The 15789-nt window shown below is 45.9% G+C and overlaps 1 protein-coding gene across 1 annotated transcript in view; it reads left to right on the forward strand.

Annotated features, from left to right (window-relative positions):
• EEIG2 (EEIG family member 2) overlaps positions 1 to 15789 on the forward strand; it is a 72138-nt gene that overhangs the window by 29728 nt on the left and 26621 nt on the right. The window contains exons 5-7 of the mRNA XM_063940118.1: positions 8390 to 8436; positions 11133 to 11236; positions 12622 to 12717. Coding sequence (XP_063796188.1) covers positions 8390 to 8436; positions 11133 to 11236; positions 12622 to 12717 — 247 coding nt within the window. The remainder of the gene's footprint in view (positions 1 to 8389; positions 8437 to 11132; positions 11237 to 12621; positions 12718 to 15789) is intronic.

Below are 15789 nucleotides of genomic sequence, written 5' to 3' on the forward strand. Positions count from 1 at the left end.
CCGGGACCTTCGTCGCTGGATCCGTCGCACAGGGTAAGTAGGTCTGACCCTGGTCTTGTTTTGCAGGAAACTTTTTTAGCATAGCAGGGCTGTACAAGCGATCGCAGCCCTGCTATGCTAAAATACACTCCCCCATAGGCGGCGTCTAGTTGATCGCACGAGCAGCAAAAAGTTGCTACGTGCGATCAACTCAGAATGATCACCCATGTTTGTAAGTAAAGCAAAAAAGCAAGCAACTGGGCAAAACTATGTTGCACTGCAGATGGGACAGATGTAACGTGAAGAGAAAATTAGATTTGGGTGGGTTTTTTTTTCATCTTTTGCAGGGTAAAATACTGGCTGCTTTTGCATGTAGCCCACAAATTCTGCACAGCTTTATTTTTACACAGCAATTTAGATTTCCATTTAGACCCCCCCCTGCAAATATCAATCTCTCTGCACATGTTACATCTGCCCCACCTGCAGTACAGCATGGTTTTGCCTGGTTGCTTGGTTTTTGCTTTACTTCCAAAGATGAATCAAGCGCCAAGTCAGACATCTAACTCGGACAAAGAGAAAAGAGATCTTGATAAAATAAACAAAAGCACAAAAGTCTCCATTAATACATATTACATAAAAACTCAAAAAAGGATATGTTGGGGGCACATACCCCAGTTACGCACTTGGGGAAACAGCAAGAACATTTGGTGATGGTTATACATAGTAAAAGTGAGTCAGTTAGAGTGAAGGATCAGAAGAGTCGGAGGGCAATTGCTGGTACTGTTACAGGTGTCAGTTAGTTGATTCCAGAAGACCTAGGACATGTTCTTGGTGAGAGAGGGTCAAAGTCTCAATGTAAGTACCCCATTTCTATAAAAACGCATAACATTTCTTTCCACATCTGGGAGAGTGGATTGTCATTCTAAATCCTGTGTGCGTATAAGTAACGAACGGAGATCTTCAAATCTAGGGAGAGCAAGCTAATTTCGTCATAAATAATTTTATTATGAAGGATTTGTATTGCTGTCAGCACGCAGACCACAATATTGCACCGTTTGAAAGGAACCACAATGGAAGATTCCAAGCCAGCAAGTGGTTATAAAACTGATAAATCATCTTACTGGGAATTACAGGATAGTGCATATATATTCTACCTATTTTACAGGCCTTGGGCAGTGCAGCATTGCACACTGTAAAGGATAACTTGGAAAGAACTCTACCCAGAACTAAACAGTGTAGCAGTAGTTCCTCTCTGGAAGTGTGGCCATGTTTGTGATATGTGCACTTCGCTGCTGCTTGATCATTGGTCAGCTCTGCTGTGCCATCGGAGTAGACACTGTATTTAAGATTCGAGCAGTCAGACAACTCTCATTTTGAGTGAACTGATTGGACAGCCTACCACGTATGTTGTGCTACACAGTATTAGTTCTGGATGGAGCTCTTTAACAGTATGATTCACTTTGCATCCCATGATATTGTTTTCTCTTACGTCCTAGAACATACTGGGGTTCAATTTAGTACCATGGGGTATAGACGGGTCCACTAGGAGCCATGGGCACTTTAAGAATTTGATAGTGTGGGCTGGCTCCTCCCTCTATGCCCCTCCTACCAGACTCAGTTTAGAAAATGTGCCCGGTCACGCTTAGGGAAACTCCTGAAGAATTTTCTGCATTTATTTTTCTATTTGTTATTTTCAGGCAGGTCTGGTTGGCACCAGACTGCCTGCTTCGTGGGACTTAGGGGGGGGAACGGCCCAACCTCTTGAAGGGTTAATGGTCCCATTCCCCACTGACAGGACACTGAGCTCCTGAGGGAACTATTCGCAAGCCCCACCACGGCGAGCATACATTCCCGCAGCACGCCGCCACCCCTAACAGAATCAGAAGAAAAAAGAGTGGTGAGTACTAAGCCCGCGTCCAGGCTAGCGGGTTGCCGGCCATTATGGCGGCACAAGGGTACGGAGACACAGGGCTTCTAACCGGGGCGGATTACGTCTCCAGTCACAGTACACAACTGCATCTTGGTACACTGTACACCGTACCCAAACTGGCAAACACAGCCTTAAACCGGTTCTACTCCATTTTAAGCACAAAAATTTCTTCAGCCAGTATAAAAAAAGCGGGAAGACCGTACGCCATTGAAGGGGCGGGGCTTCATTATGAGAGGATCCAGCAGCTCACCAGCGCCATTTTCCCTCTGCAGTGGACTCAGACGCTGACTGACAGGGACGCGCAGCTCCTCCGGTGTGACTTCAGATTACCGTAGCGGTACCAGGGGGTCATAGCGGGGGGGAGCAATATTAGGGTACTAAGTCCCCAATCTGGATACTTAGGCTGCGACCCGGCTAAGCTTGGCATTAGCGATAAGAGTGCTGTGGGCTGGTCCAAAATACTCGGTCTCCCTCTGGAAGGGCTCTTTGTGGGTTAATTGTGCTTTTAAACGTGTGTGTGTGTGTGTGTGTGTGTGTGTGTGTGTGTGTGTGTGTGTGCTGTCACATTTACATTATGTCAGGCAAAGAGTGTGTTTCATGTACGGCGGAGTGTTCCTCTTCCCCAGGGAGCTCACTACTATGTATTCAGTGTAGTGCACCTTCTCAGGCTAGCGGGGCTGAACCAGTGTGGCTGGATTACATTACAGGAATGATTTTCAATATTTCCAATAAATTGTTCTGCGATGAGAAAGAGACGCAATACTTAAGACAGTCTGTACAAAGACTCTGTTCCCAAAGCGAACTCTGGCCCATGTCCTGCAGTCTGACTCTGACGCTGAAGGGTCAGACATGGAGGAGGGGGAGTTGGATACAGAAGGGGAGGATGCTGCTGTGTCACAGGGAATAGAGGCTCTTATAGAAACTATCAGAGATGTCCTGCAAATTCATGATAAGATGACAGAGGTGTGTGAGGAATCTTATTTTAATGTAAAAAAGAAATCCTCAGTCACTTTTCCTGTGTCAAAAGAATTGAATACCCTGTTTGAAAAACCATGGGATAATCCTGATAGGAAATTTCAACTCCCTAAAAGGTTACTCTCATCTTTTCCTTTTCCTCCTGAGGATAGGAAAAAATGGGAACATCCACCGCTAGTGGATGCATCAGTGTCCAGGCTGTCACGGAAAACAGTATTGCCTGTCCCTGGTGCAGCCTCCCTAAAAGACATGGCTGATCGTAAAATTGAGACTACATTCAAATCCTTGTACACAGCTGCTGGGGTGGCCCAGGGACCCACTATTGCATGTGCGTGGATTACAAAAGCCATTGTTAAATGGTCAGGTAACCTAATTGAGGGGTTAGATTCCTTACCTAGGGGGGAGATTGTTTTACTCCTGCAATATATACAGGACTCTGCGAACTTCATGGTGGAAGCCATAAAAGATAGGCTTGCTTAATGCACGCACCACTGCTACGGCAGTAGCAGCACGCAGGGGCTTGTGGCTACGCCAGTGGACTTCAGGAAGGGCGTGGAAGGTCTACCATTCACAGGATAGGCCTTATTTGGAGACGAACTAGACAAATGGATCTCCAAAGATACTGTGGGTAAGTCTACATATCTTCCTTCCGCAGCTCACCCAGCCAGGAAAGCTTACTCAGCTTCAAATTTACAGTCCTTTCGGACGGCCAAGTTTAATGGCAAATCCAGAGGTGCTTCTACAGCCACCAGAGGCCTAAGAGGTAAACCACGCAAGCCAGCAACTGCTGGTTCTCAGGAACAGAGCTTAGGCTCTGCTTCCTCAAAGCCTTCAGCATGACGGTGGACTGCAATGCCTGGAAGACTGGCAGGTGGGAGCCCGGCAAAAATTCTTCAGTCACATCTGGACAAGTTCGTGCCAGGATCCCTGGGTCATAGATCTTATTTCCCAGGTCTACAGACTGGAGTTCCAAGAGCTCCCACCTCACAGATTCTTCAAATCAGGCTTACCATTTTCACAAGAGGCAAGTATAACTTTACAGAACGCCATTCAAAAACTTGTGCAGACTCAGGTCATTGTCCCAGTTCCACCTCATCAGCAAAACAAGGGGTACTGTTCCAATTTGTTTGTAGTACCGAAACCGGACCGATCGGTAAGGCCCATTCTGAACCTCAAGTCGTTGAACCCGTACTTAAGAGTGTTCAAGTTCAAGATGGAGTCTCTGAGAGCGGTGATCTCAGGTCTAGTGGAGGGGGAATTCCTAGTGTCTCTGGATATCAAGGATGCGTACCCTCACGTTCCGATCTGGCCGCCTCATCAGGCTGATCTACGGTTTGCACTGCAGTACTGTCACTACCAGTTCCAGGCCCTGCCATTTGGTCTCTCCACGGCACCGAGGGTGTTTACCAAAGTGATGGCAGAGATGATGTTTTTACTCCGCAAACAGGGAGTGAACATAATTCCGTACCTGGACAATCTTCTGACCAGGATCATGGGTGGATTCTGAACCTAGAGCCGACGTGGGAATGATACTGGACACGGAGTCGCAGAAGGTGCTCCTTCTGTTGGAAAAGGCATTAGTAATCCAGTCAATGGTTCGGGCTGCCCTGATGCCCATCCGGATATCTATGCCTTCGCCTTCTGGGGAAAATGGTGGCCTCTTACGAAGCGCTTCAATATGGATGGTTTCACGCAAGACCCTTCCGGCTCGATCTGTTGGTCCGGATCGCATCTTCGCATGCACCAGAGGATTCGTCTGTCGCCAAAAGCCAGGATCTCCCTTCTGTGGCTTCTCACCTTGTCAATAGTCGGAGGTTCGGTATTCAGAATTGGATTCTGTTAACCACAGACGCAAGCCTCAGAGGTTGGGGAGCAGTCACCCAGGGGGTGCAGTTTCAAGGAAGATGGTCAAGTCAGGAAGTCGTCCTTCCAATCAACATTCTGGAACTCAGGGCCATACACAACGCCCTTCTGCAGGCCTCATATCTTCAAGTTCAGGCCATTCAAGTCCAGTCGGACAATGTGACAGCAGTAATGTACATAAACCGACAGGGCGGAACGAAAAGCAGAGCAGCAATGTCAGAGGTGTCAAGAATTCTCCTCTGGGCAGAAAAAAACCGCTGTGGCGTTGTCAGCTGTTTTCATTCCGGGAGCAGACAACTGGGAAGCAGACTTCCTCAGCAGATACGACCTGTACCCGGGGGAGTGGGGCCTTCACCCGTAAGTGTTCAGGTGCTTGACACGTTGATGGGGATATCCACAAATCGACATGATGGCCTCTCGTCTCCACAAGAAGCTCAAGCGGTATTGTTCCTGGTCGAGAGACCCACAGGCAATGACCGTAGACGCTCTGACGACTCCGTGGGTCTATCAGATGGTGTACGTGTTTCCTTTCCTTCCTCTGATCCCAAGAATTCTCAAAAGAATAAAAAGGGAAAAGGTTCAAGCAATAATCATTGCTCCGGACTGGCCAAGAAGGGCCTTGTACGCAGACCTTCTGGAGATTCTTCTTGAAGATCTGTGGCCTCTACCTCTTCGCAAGGATCTTCTGCAACAGGGCCTGTTCGTCTGTCAAGACTTACCGCGGCTACATTTTACGGCATGGAAGTTGAACGGCTGATTCTAGCCATGAGAGGGATCCCTGACAAGGTTATTCCGACTGTGATCCAAGCCAGGAAGAGGGTAACATTCACCACTGTATTTGGAAGAAATACGTCTCTTGGTGTGAGAGCAGAAATTATTCTGCGGTGGAATTTCATCTGGGACATTTCCTGCTTTTCTGCAGGCAGGTGTGGATGTGGGCCTCCGGCTGGGCTCTATAAAAGTCCAGATTTCGGCCTTATCCATTTTCTTTCAGAAACAAATGTCTTCTCTCCCTGAGGTCCAGATGTTTTTGAAAGGTGTTCGACACATCCAACTTCCCTTGGTGCCTCCCACAGCGCCTTGGGATCTCAATTTGGTGCTGCAATTACTCCAATCGAACTGGTTTGCACCATTACCGAAGGTAGACATAAAATATCTTACGTGGAAGACTGTCACACTGTTGGCCTTGGCTTCGGCGAGGCGTGTGTCGGAGCTGGGGGCGTTGTCTCACAAGAGCCCTATTCAATTTTCCATGAGGATAGAGCTGAACTCAGAACTTGTCAGCAATTTCTTCCTAAAGTTGGTTTCAAAACAACCAACCTATTGTGGATCCGGTGGTTACCGACACCTATGCTACTTCAAAGTGTTTGGAAGGGCTTTGAAGGTGTCTGTAAAGAGAACAGCTCGTCACAGAAAATCGAATGCACTGTATGTTCTTAATGATCCCAATAAGATTGGGTGTCCTGCTTCTCAGCAGTCAATTGCACGCTGGATCAGACTCGCTATCCAGCATGTTTTTTTCAGGACAGGCTTGCCGGTTCCAAGATCTGTTCAGGCCCACTGTACTAGGTCGGTGGGTTCTTCTTGGGCGCTGCCCGCGGTGTCTCAGCTGTACAGCTCTGCCTAGCAGCTACTTGGTCGGGTTCGAAACACGTTTGCTAAGTTCTATAAATTCGATACTTTGGCCTCTGAGGACCTTCAGTTTGGTCAATCAGTTCTGCAGGAACCTCAGCACTCTCCCATCTGGTTTGGGAGCTTTGGTACTTCCCCATGGTACTAAATGGAACCCTAGTATCCTCTAGGACGTAAGAGGAAATAGGATTTTAATTACCTAGCGGTAAATCCTTTTCTCATAGTCCGTAGAGGATACCGGGCGCCCGCCCGGTGCTTCGTTCTTCCTGCACTGTTACTTGGTTAAGTATGGTTGGGGCAGCTGTTGCTGTTTCTGTTTCCAATTGGGTTAGCGTAGCTCTCCTCTTGTTTGTGTGCGCTGGTTCGGAATCTCACCACTATCTTTTTATATCCTTCTCTCAAAGTATGTCCGTCTCCTTGGGCACAGTTTCCCAGACTGAGTCTGGTAGGAGGGGCATAGAGGGAGGAGCCATCCCACACTATCAAATTCTTAAAGTGCCCGTGGCTCCTAGTGGACCCGTCTATACCCCATTGTACTAAATGGAATTCCAGTATCCTCTACGGACTACGAGAAAAGGATTTACCGGTAGGTAACTAAAATCCTCTTTTTGCCATTGGTTGGATTGCTGTGAAATATTTTCTTTCCTTTAGAATCCTAAACCCTGGTGCGTTGTAGCCCAACACTTCCTCTGAGCAATAATACATTTACAGCCTTACTGGAAGAGTAATCACAGCCCATTTAAAGAGAGCATTTTTGAATTATTAAATCTGCTTCTTCCTGGCTAATGCATTTAGAGCTGTGGGATGTACACACATCTCAGACTCACTTATTGTGTCTGTCTCATTCTCGCTGCCATTAGAGATTTCATGAGCAGATGGAGGTCTCTGATCAAAACATATCAGTCCTAAAAGCTAAGGGAGAGTAAGAGTGAGAATAACAGTGGTTTCCATTGCTTCAGCTTGTTTTTATTGGGGCCAATTGGAAAATAACAGGATGCGAGCGCAAGCTTCTCCTTATCGTAGCTGTTGCAGGTGTTTTCTGGCTGTCTCTCACGTCCCAGCTGCAGATGTGTTAGTGGATTGTACAGAGCACAGCCAAGTTCGTTACAAAGACCTGTAAACAGAAAATGAACATTGAACCAATAGGAAATAATGTGTTTCATACTCTAGTTTTCTCTGCCCTGAAATAGGACTTTTGTAGAAATCACTTGGAATGAAAAGGAGCATTGGATTTTACCGCTAAAAAAGGCACAACAATAACACAAACATCTAAAAAGAAAATATAAATGTATGTTAGTTAAAAAAATAAAAAAAGTGAGTTGCTAATTTAAAAAAATCCAATGAATTATTAAACACAGACAGAACATTGCTAATCCAAAGAATACAGTGCTAAAATAACTAGGCAATATATATTTCTCACAGTAAAATGCCATGGAAAACATACAGTACTGTACATAAATGCTACTGGAGCAGCAGGTTGGACATAAAATGCCTGATGTACAGATGGAATTATATTGTACTTTGCTCATAACAAACCTATACTGGCATATACAGTATGTACTATTTGTATTAATTTCAAGAGGTTAATTACTAGGTGCAAAATATACACCTCTAAACAAGTAGATTTTTGCTTGCAGCCAGTCCTGCATAGTGCCCTCACTTACCTTTGCCTAAGATGGGAGCACTCATTTTGGACCTATATTTAACTGTCCATCAGCCCCTAAGTGGGGTTTGCATTAAGTTTCGAATGAGGTACAGTACCAGAGAGTTCAGTGTGGGAAGAATTGTAATGGTTAATGGAAGAGCTTACATAGGAAAGGTTAAATGGGCCCATGAGAGTAATTAAGGAATAAAGTATAAGAGAAAGCAACTGCAATGTCAATGTTGTATATGAAAATGGCATTTGCTGTCTTATCCTCTGCCAAACCTCCTATGAGATTGTCCAGTCATGCAGTTCCCAGGGCTTGTAGACAGGGCTGTCTTTTCTGATTGTGATTTCTCTGTCTGAAGGTTGGGATCAGCATGCAGCTCATGTCTGGGGACCCCTGCTTTAAAACGTGAGTTATTCCTAGACGACATGATAATTATCACTATACTTTTTTTAATTAAAGGAAAATAATAGTAATTATTGTTGATACCCTGACTGTGTATATCTTTCAGTATTGTTTATTTATACATTACATCTAGTTTTTATTTCTCTTCACCTCTTCTAAATCTTATCCTTATCCATCTTTTTCCCTTTGCTAAACTTTTAGCTTCCTGTGAAATACTACACCTGCTTCTTCCCTTGTGTCTTTTGTGTCTGTGTATATTTCTATTGCTGGCCACCCACGGGACAATATTGTTTCAAAATGCTGAGTTTGGCATCTGGCGTACGCTTATCTGGGCTGGTGTTGCATATCTAGGGGTGCATCCTAGTCCCCACCCAGGGCTGCAGAACCGCTGCCTTTACTGTCCTGCTTTTTCTGTAGTGACGAATGGGTGCCACTTCAGGAGATTTGTATGTCATGGAGCTGGCAGTTTTATTTGAAGCCACCATTTTTATTTAAACCACCATTTCGCTGCTGCAACATGCCAAAGTATTAGGTTCACACACTTCCTGTGTATGATCTGACCTGTTTTTGGCTGATCCCACTTGTCTGAATTGGTGCGTTTCCTAGTGTTTATTCGGATCTGACATGTGCTAATCGCACCCCAGTGTTCCAGGTTTTAAGTACATCTATGGTTCAGCACAGATGATTAGGACCTCGGTCAATTTAATTTAACTTGGATAAACTTAAAACCTGGGCCGTTGGGGTGCTTTGAGGACCGTGTTTGAGAACCTTTCGTTTAGACTTTTCTCCATTACATTCCTCGTGACTTTCATATCTCTGACCTCTCTGCCTATCAAACCTCAGCTTGCTGACTGCCCCTCTGCACTCATGACATGAGCCTAATATGCTAGGAAAAAGTGCAGGGGACTTTGACATGTGTACTGGGCGCAGCAAAACCTAAACCTCTCAGAGTTTAACGCACTGTTGGACCTCACCTGGGACAGGTGAGGTCCAACAGTGCGTTAAACTCTGCATCTTTGCTCCTGGTAGTGCAAATCCTAGTTGATGGTCCTAGAATCTAAACTTCAGGATGAACTGTGACAACCTTTCTAACACTGGCCCCCACCATCGTGATCACTGTCCAATTTGGACAGTTCCAGACCATTCTGTGCATGGCCCAAGTAGTTGGATCACCTTCTCTCCACATGAGACAAGCTTCACAACGTATATATAGCACTCATTTTCCAACTAAGTACATGAATACGGGTTCACTACGATATGCCGGCGGTCGGGCTCCCGGCGACCAGCATACCGGCGCCGGGAGACCGACCGCCGGCTTACCGACAGTGTGGCGAGCGCAAATGAGCCCCTTGCGGCTCGCTGCGCTCACCACGCTACGGGCACGGTACTACGCGCGCCACACTATTTTATTCTCCCTTCAGGGGGGTCGTGGACCCCCACGAGGAAGAATACGTGTCAGTATGCCGGCTGTCGTAATCCCGGCGCCAGTATACTGTGCGCCGGGATCCCGTCAGTCGGCATACTGAAGACCACCCCATGAATATTGGTCACACATTATTGGGTGACATGCAACAATGGGTGTAATTCAGAGTTGATCGCAGCAGCAAATTTGTTAGCAGTTGGGCAAAACCATGTGCACTGCCGGTGGGGCAGATATAACATGTGTAGAGAGAGTTAGATTTGGGTGTGGTGTGTTCAATCTGCAATCTAATTTGCAGTGTAAAAATAAAGCAGCCAGTATTTACCCTGCACAGAAATAAAATAACCCACCCAAATCTAACTCTTTCTGCACATGTTATATCTGTCTCCCCTGCAGTGCACATGGTTTTGCCCAACTGCTAACCAAATTCCTGCTGCGCTCAACTTGGAATTACACCCCATGTGCACTGCACGGGAGGCAGATGTAACGTGCAGAGAGAGTTAGATTTGGGTGGGGTGTGTTCCTAACTGAAATCTAAATTGCAGTGTAAAAATAAAGCAGCCAGTATTTACCCTGCACAGAAACAAAATAACCCACCCAAATCTAACTCTCTCTGTAAATATTATATCTGCCACACCTGCAGTGCACATGGGGGGTAATTCCAAGTTGATCGCAGCAGGAATTTTGTTAGCAGTTGGGCAAAACCATGTGCACTGCAGGGGAGGCAGATTTAACATGTGCAGAGAGAGTTAGATTAGGGTGTGGTGTGTTCAATCTGCAGTCTAATTTGCAGTGTAAAAATAAAGCAGCCAGTATTTACCCTGCACAGAAATAAAATAACCCACCCAAATCTAACTCTCTATGCACATGTTATATCTGCCTCCCCTGCAGTGCACATGGTTTTGCCCAACTGCTCACAAATTTGCTGCTGCGATCATCTCTGAATCAGGCCCAATATCAGGCCAGTTGATTGCTAGCCCTGCTCATGTGATAAGATTAAAAAAAAAAGTGTGTATATATATATATATATATATATATATATATATATATATATAGATATATAGATATATGTGTGTGTATCTGCTGAATCATCCATGTGGCTATTCTCATCTCGTACATCTCCATAAGTTGGTTACAACTCTCTTCTATAACTTTTGTCAGGAGCTTATCATAGCATTGCCTATTGGCAATATTCTTTGAAACTATTGTGTTGCTAATAGTTGCTGTGTTCTTTGTATTTAGTAGTAATGGATTAGCATGTCCTGCTTTTTGGTTTCAGTGCTCCTTCCACTGCTACTTCAATTGCAACTCCCGGAGATTCTGATTCTTTGCAGGAAGACCGGAAAGGCAGAGAGACTTTGAAGCTGCACTTGGGTGTTGCTGGTACGATTATAATTGGTTTATGAAAAGTATTTTTGAGGACAAGTGACACATGATAATGATATTATTATTACTGGGGAATTATACGTTCACAGTTCTCCATAGCACTGAGCAATAGAGAAAGGATGGTATACTTCTAATAGACTGTATACAATTACAGATGTGTAAGGCAGTGTAGGCAGGGCTCTGCACATGAGCTAAGACAAAAGGAGCAAGTGTGGAGACTGGACGAGCTGTGACAGGGGACGTCTTGGCAGATAGGAGTGAGAGGTGGTGATCAGAAATGGGGAGAGGTTCAGGTCCGAGGTAAACATAAGATGTCATGAGGGAGAGCATTTCAAGAAAAGTTAGTTAGTGGTGTTGAGGCTTCATGGTGAGGGTAATGCTGGTCATAGACCGAAGCTAAAACCATCAGCCGGACGGACCAATTATATCTTATGTTGCCATACACTGTCAGATAATTGGTCTTTCTTTCTGATGGTGAGTATAGTCCGTATGGGATCTCAACAGCAATTATTGCATCAGTTGTGCATGCAGAAAGATTTCGAATGGCCTAACAGTGGTGGTCATTCCGAGTTGTTCGCTCGGTAATTTTCTTCGCATCGCAGCGATTTTCCGCTAACTGCGCATGTGCAATGTTCGCACTGCGACTGCGCCAAGTAAATTTGCTATGCAGTTAGGTATTTTACTCACGGCATTACAAGGTTTTTTCTTCGTTCTGGTGATCGTAATGTGATTGACAGGAAGTGGGTGTTTCTGGGCGGAAACTTGCCGTTTTATGGGAGTGTTTGAAAAAACGCTACAGTTTCTGGGAAAAACGCGGGAGTGGCTGGAGAAACGGAGGAGTGTCTGGGCGAACGCTGGGTGTGTTTGTGACGTCAAACCAGGAACGACAAGCACTGAACTGATCGCACTGGAAGAGTAAGTCTCGAGCTACTCAGAAACTGCACAGAGAAGTCTTTTCGCAATATTGCGAATCTTTCGTTCACAATTTTGATAAGCTAAGATTCACTCCCAGTAGGCGGCGGCTTAGCGTGTGCAAAGCTGCTAAAAGCGGCTTGCGAGCGAACAACTCGGAATGAACACAAGTGCGAGTTGCTGCCCGGTCGTTGCCATACACTGTGTCATTATCGGTTGGCCGGTAATCGGACGTGCACAATGTGGTTTTCTGCAATTTACTCTATAAAAACTGCTGTACGTTTAACAGCACATCAAACCCGTAGCCCAGAAAGCTGACCATTTTGTATATGTTAATGTAGTTGATGTACAGCAGATATACGTATTTGTACGAACAATAGAGAACCTTATTTAAGTACACACTCTTACATTGCTGTTGAGAATGTGGCATATTTAACACTTTCCATGTGTATTCCTATTGTTTTTCTCAGACCTTTCATCAAAGAGTGCCTCAGTCCCTGATGAACTGGGAGCATGCGGCCATTCCAGGACCTCCAGTTACGCCAGTCAACAGTCCAAGGCTTCAGGTACAAGCACTGTATATTAATGAGAACATGGGAGGCAGAAGCAATAAGTGAAGTCACTAGTGGAATTTATTTTGTGCTCATACAGTAGGTCTTTTTCCGTTCTTCTTTTATTTAGCTATCATATGGGATGAGGATCAAGAGCAGTATAACTTCTTTCTTACACAATGGCAACCAGCCTGCCAATAGCCCATTGCTTAACAAATCCCTCTTGTCAAAATATTTTTGTAGCCTGCTAATGGCCGACAGCCTACATTGTTCATTCTGCTTCTGGAGACTTATCATTGTTCATAGTATAGAACCAAAGCCCTCAATGAAGATTTTGTTTAGTGTACTGCAGAACTGTGTGGGGTCAGTCTATTTACTAGAGGAAAGGGTGAGTTGCTGCTGCGGCGGCGTGTAAACACCGGCAACGGCATTGCAATTTGCCCAAACCCCATGGCCACACAACTAAAGGAGTAACCCCTGGCATTCCAGCCCTCCACCCTCCACACTACGGTGCAGCTATCCTCCAGGCAAACAATAACACCCCCCATCCCCCCACCCCCCTGCAGCCACATTAATGAGCAGTTAACCCCCACGGGGAACCATCACCCATGGCTACACAAATAAGGGGATACCCCCAGGCAAACAACCACTCCACAGCCTCCACCCGGGCAAACAATACCTTCTACCCTGTGCCCACATCACTACCCTTCCCAAGCTGCAATCCCTGGCCACGCATAGACCCTCACACACTGCACTCCAATAATGTGTGGGTATGGGTATTACCTCTCCTGCAGATCATACTCCCTTCTCACATGCACTGCATACCTGCACCCCTGCTTTCCTACACTACTCTCTGCATCTGCTTTTCTGCACAAACTGTTCTCCTGCACTACTCCTCACCCTGCACACACTGCTCTACTACATTACTTTCCCTGCACCCCTTTCCTGCACACACTGCACTCCAATAATCTGTGTGGGTATGGGTACTACCTCTCCTGCAGATCACACGCCCTTCCCGCACAGACTGCTCTCCTACTTTATCCCACACCCTGAGGGGCAGTGCATTCCTGTACTACCTCTCATCCTGCACTCTTTCTCTGCACACACTGTTTTTCTACACTACCCCTCACACTGCTCTCCTACACAACCCCTCACTTTGCCTCCCCTTCCTGCACACACTTCACTCCTGTAATGTGTGTGGGTACAGATATTACCTCATATCCTGCAGACCGAATTCCCCTCTCACATACTCTGCATTCCTGTACTATCCGTCACCTGCACCTCCTTCCCGCACACACTGCTCTCCTACACTAGCCCTCACTCTGCACCCCCACCTTACACATACTGCTCACCTACACTACACCATCACCCTGCATTCCCTTCCCTCACGCACTGCTCTCCCATAATGTGTGTAGGTACTGTTATTACTTCTCATCCTCCCCTTTCACATACACTGCATTCCTGTACTACCTATTACACTCACGGATCTCTCCATAAACTTTCCCTTTTATTTTTTCATCTCCTCCGCTCAGGGGCTTTTTTTTATCAGAGGAGGGGGCCCGTGTGCACCTCCAGGTGGGCTCCCTTCTCTGCACAGCGCAGTCTGCGGCATCGTGCCGTAGTCTACTGCGCATACGCAGGTCTCCAGAAACATGGCACTTGCCATGCCCAGTAGACCGATTTGACTACTGCTCACGTGAGCGGCCATTTTGCTTGCAATTTTCACCGTGACTGCAGTGTCCGATGCAGGACTCCACAAAGGTACCATGAAAACGTTGTGACCAATTGAATATGCCCCCAAGACTTCCATATGGTCTATTGGTTGCTATGGGCAACTTCTCCACTTCTGTAAACCCGCACTTTAGTAAATATACCTCTTATACCCCTTTTACACTAGAATCAAAATCCCAGAGTTATTACACGCACAGCAACCCGGTATTTTGCCTAGTGTGAAACAACCGGTCCCAGGTCTCCAATGCTGCTCTTTATCAGGGTTGATGCTAAGACCTGGGAATTTGCTGGCGGCTAGACCTGGCAGGTTCCCGGCTCTGTCTGAAAGCGGCATTATTGTCCCAGTTACAGCTTTCATTTTAAAATGTAACTTGCTTGTGCAGTGCAAACATACAGGAATGTAAAGAATCTGATCTGAAGCCGTGGGGATGGTTCCAAATGAATTTCAAGAATTTGTGTCTGCACATTGTGTTAATATATTTCTTCCAGAATATATATCTATAAAGTCATATGCACAGAGGCACTCAGACTTCTCATTAGCAGTGTTTAATAAAGTTAACACAATTGCTCAGTGTGTTGCTAAATAATTGTATGAAGGCCTTTTGTTCTTGAATACCGCCCATTTCTGCCTACATACATCTACATTATTTGTTACCTACAGTACAGTCAGGTGGATTATTAAGTGTAGATAAGGATTACCATCCAGATAGACTTGTTTACCGCTCCCAGTAACACCCTGCTTTGCATAGAACTATGACTGGAATACCAGCTGCACGTCCTGTAAAACAAACATTCAGCTGTGTAACCTGTCTACCATTGAGAAGAAAAAACATTCCTTATATTCTTACTAGGTGCAGTCAGACTGTAGACATTTATACTAGAAAGGAAAAAGATTACGTGAGATCAGTTCTATGATCACTTTGTGAGTTAAAGCTTTTAGTAGATGTCATCAGTAGTACATCTGTCAGTTAGCATTCTCTAGTTCATTAGTACCTTTAGAAATGTGTCCTCTGTATGTTTGTGTGACATCCACTACTGACCGTGACTCATTTGCGCTCGCCCAGCTCCCAGCGCTGGTATGCTGGGCACAGGATCCCAGCTGCCGGCATAACATACTACACCCAGTGTCAGGTGGTATTCAGTATGCCGGCTGTTGGGATCCCGGCGCCGGAATACCGACAACTATTCTCCCTCTTGGGGATCCACGACCCCAGTGTGCTCACAGCGTGGCGATCGCAGCGTGCCCGCAAGGGGCTCATTTGATGCCCAGCTGCCGGCAGATGGGGCGCCAGGATCTCAGCCGCCGGCATAACATACTACACCCGCAAGTGTCATGTTGGCATTAGTCTTATGGCC

Source organism: Pseudophryne corroboree, chromosome 9 (assembly GCF_028390025.1).
Source record: "Pseudophryne corroboree isolate aPseCor3 chromosome 9, aPseCor3.hap2, whole genome shotgun sequence".
NCBI classification, from domain to species: Eukaryota; Metazoa; Chordata; class Amphibia; order Anura; family Myobatrachidae; genus Pseudophryne; species Pseudophryne corroboree.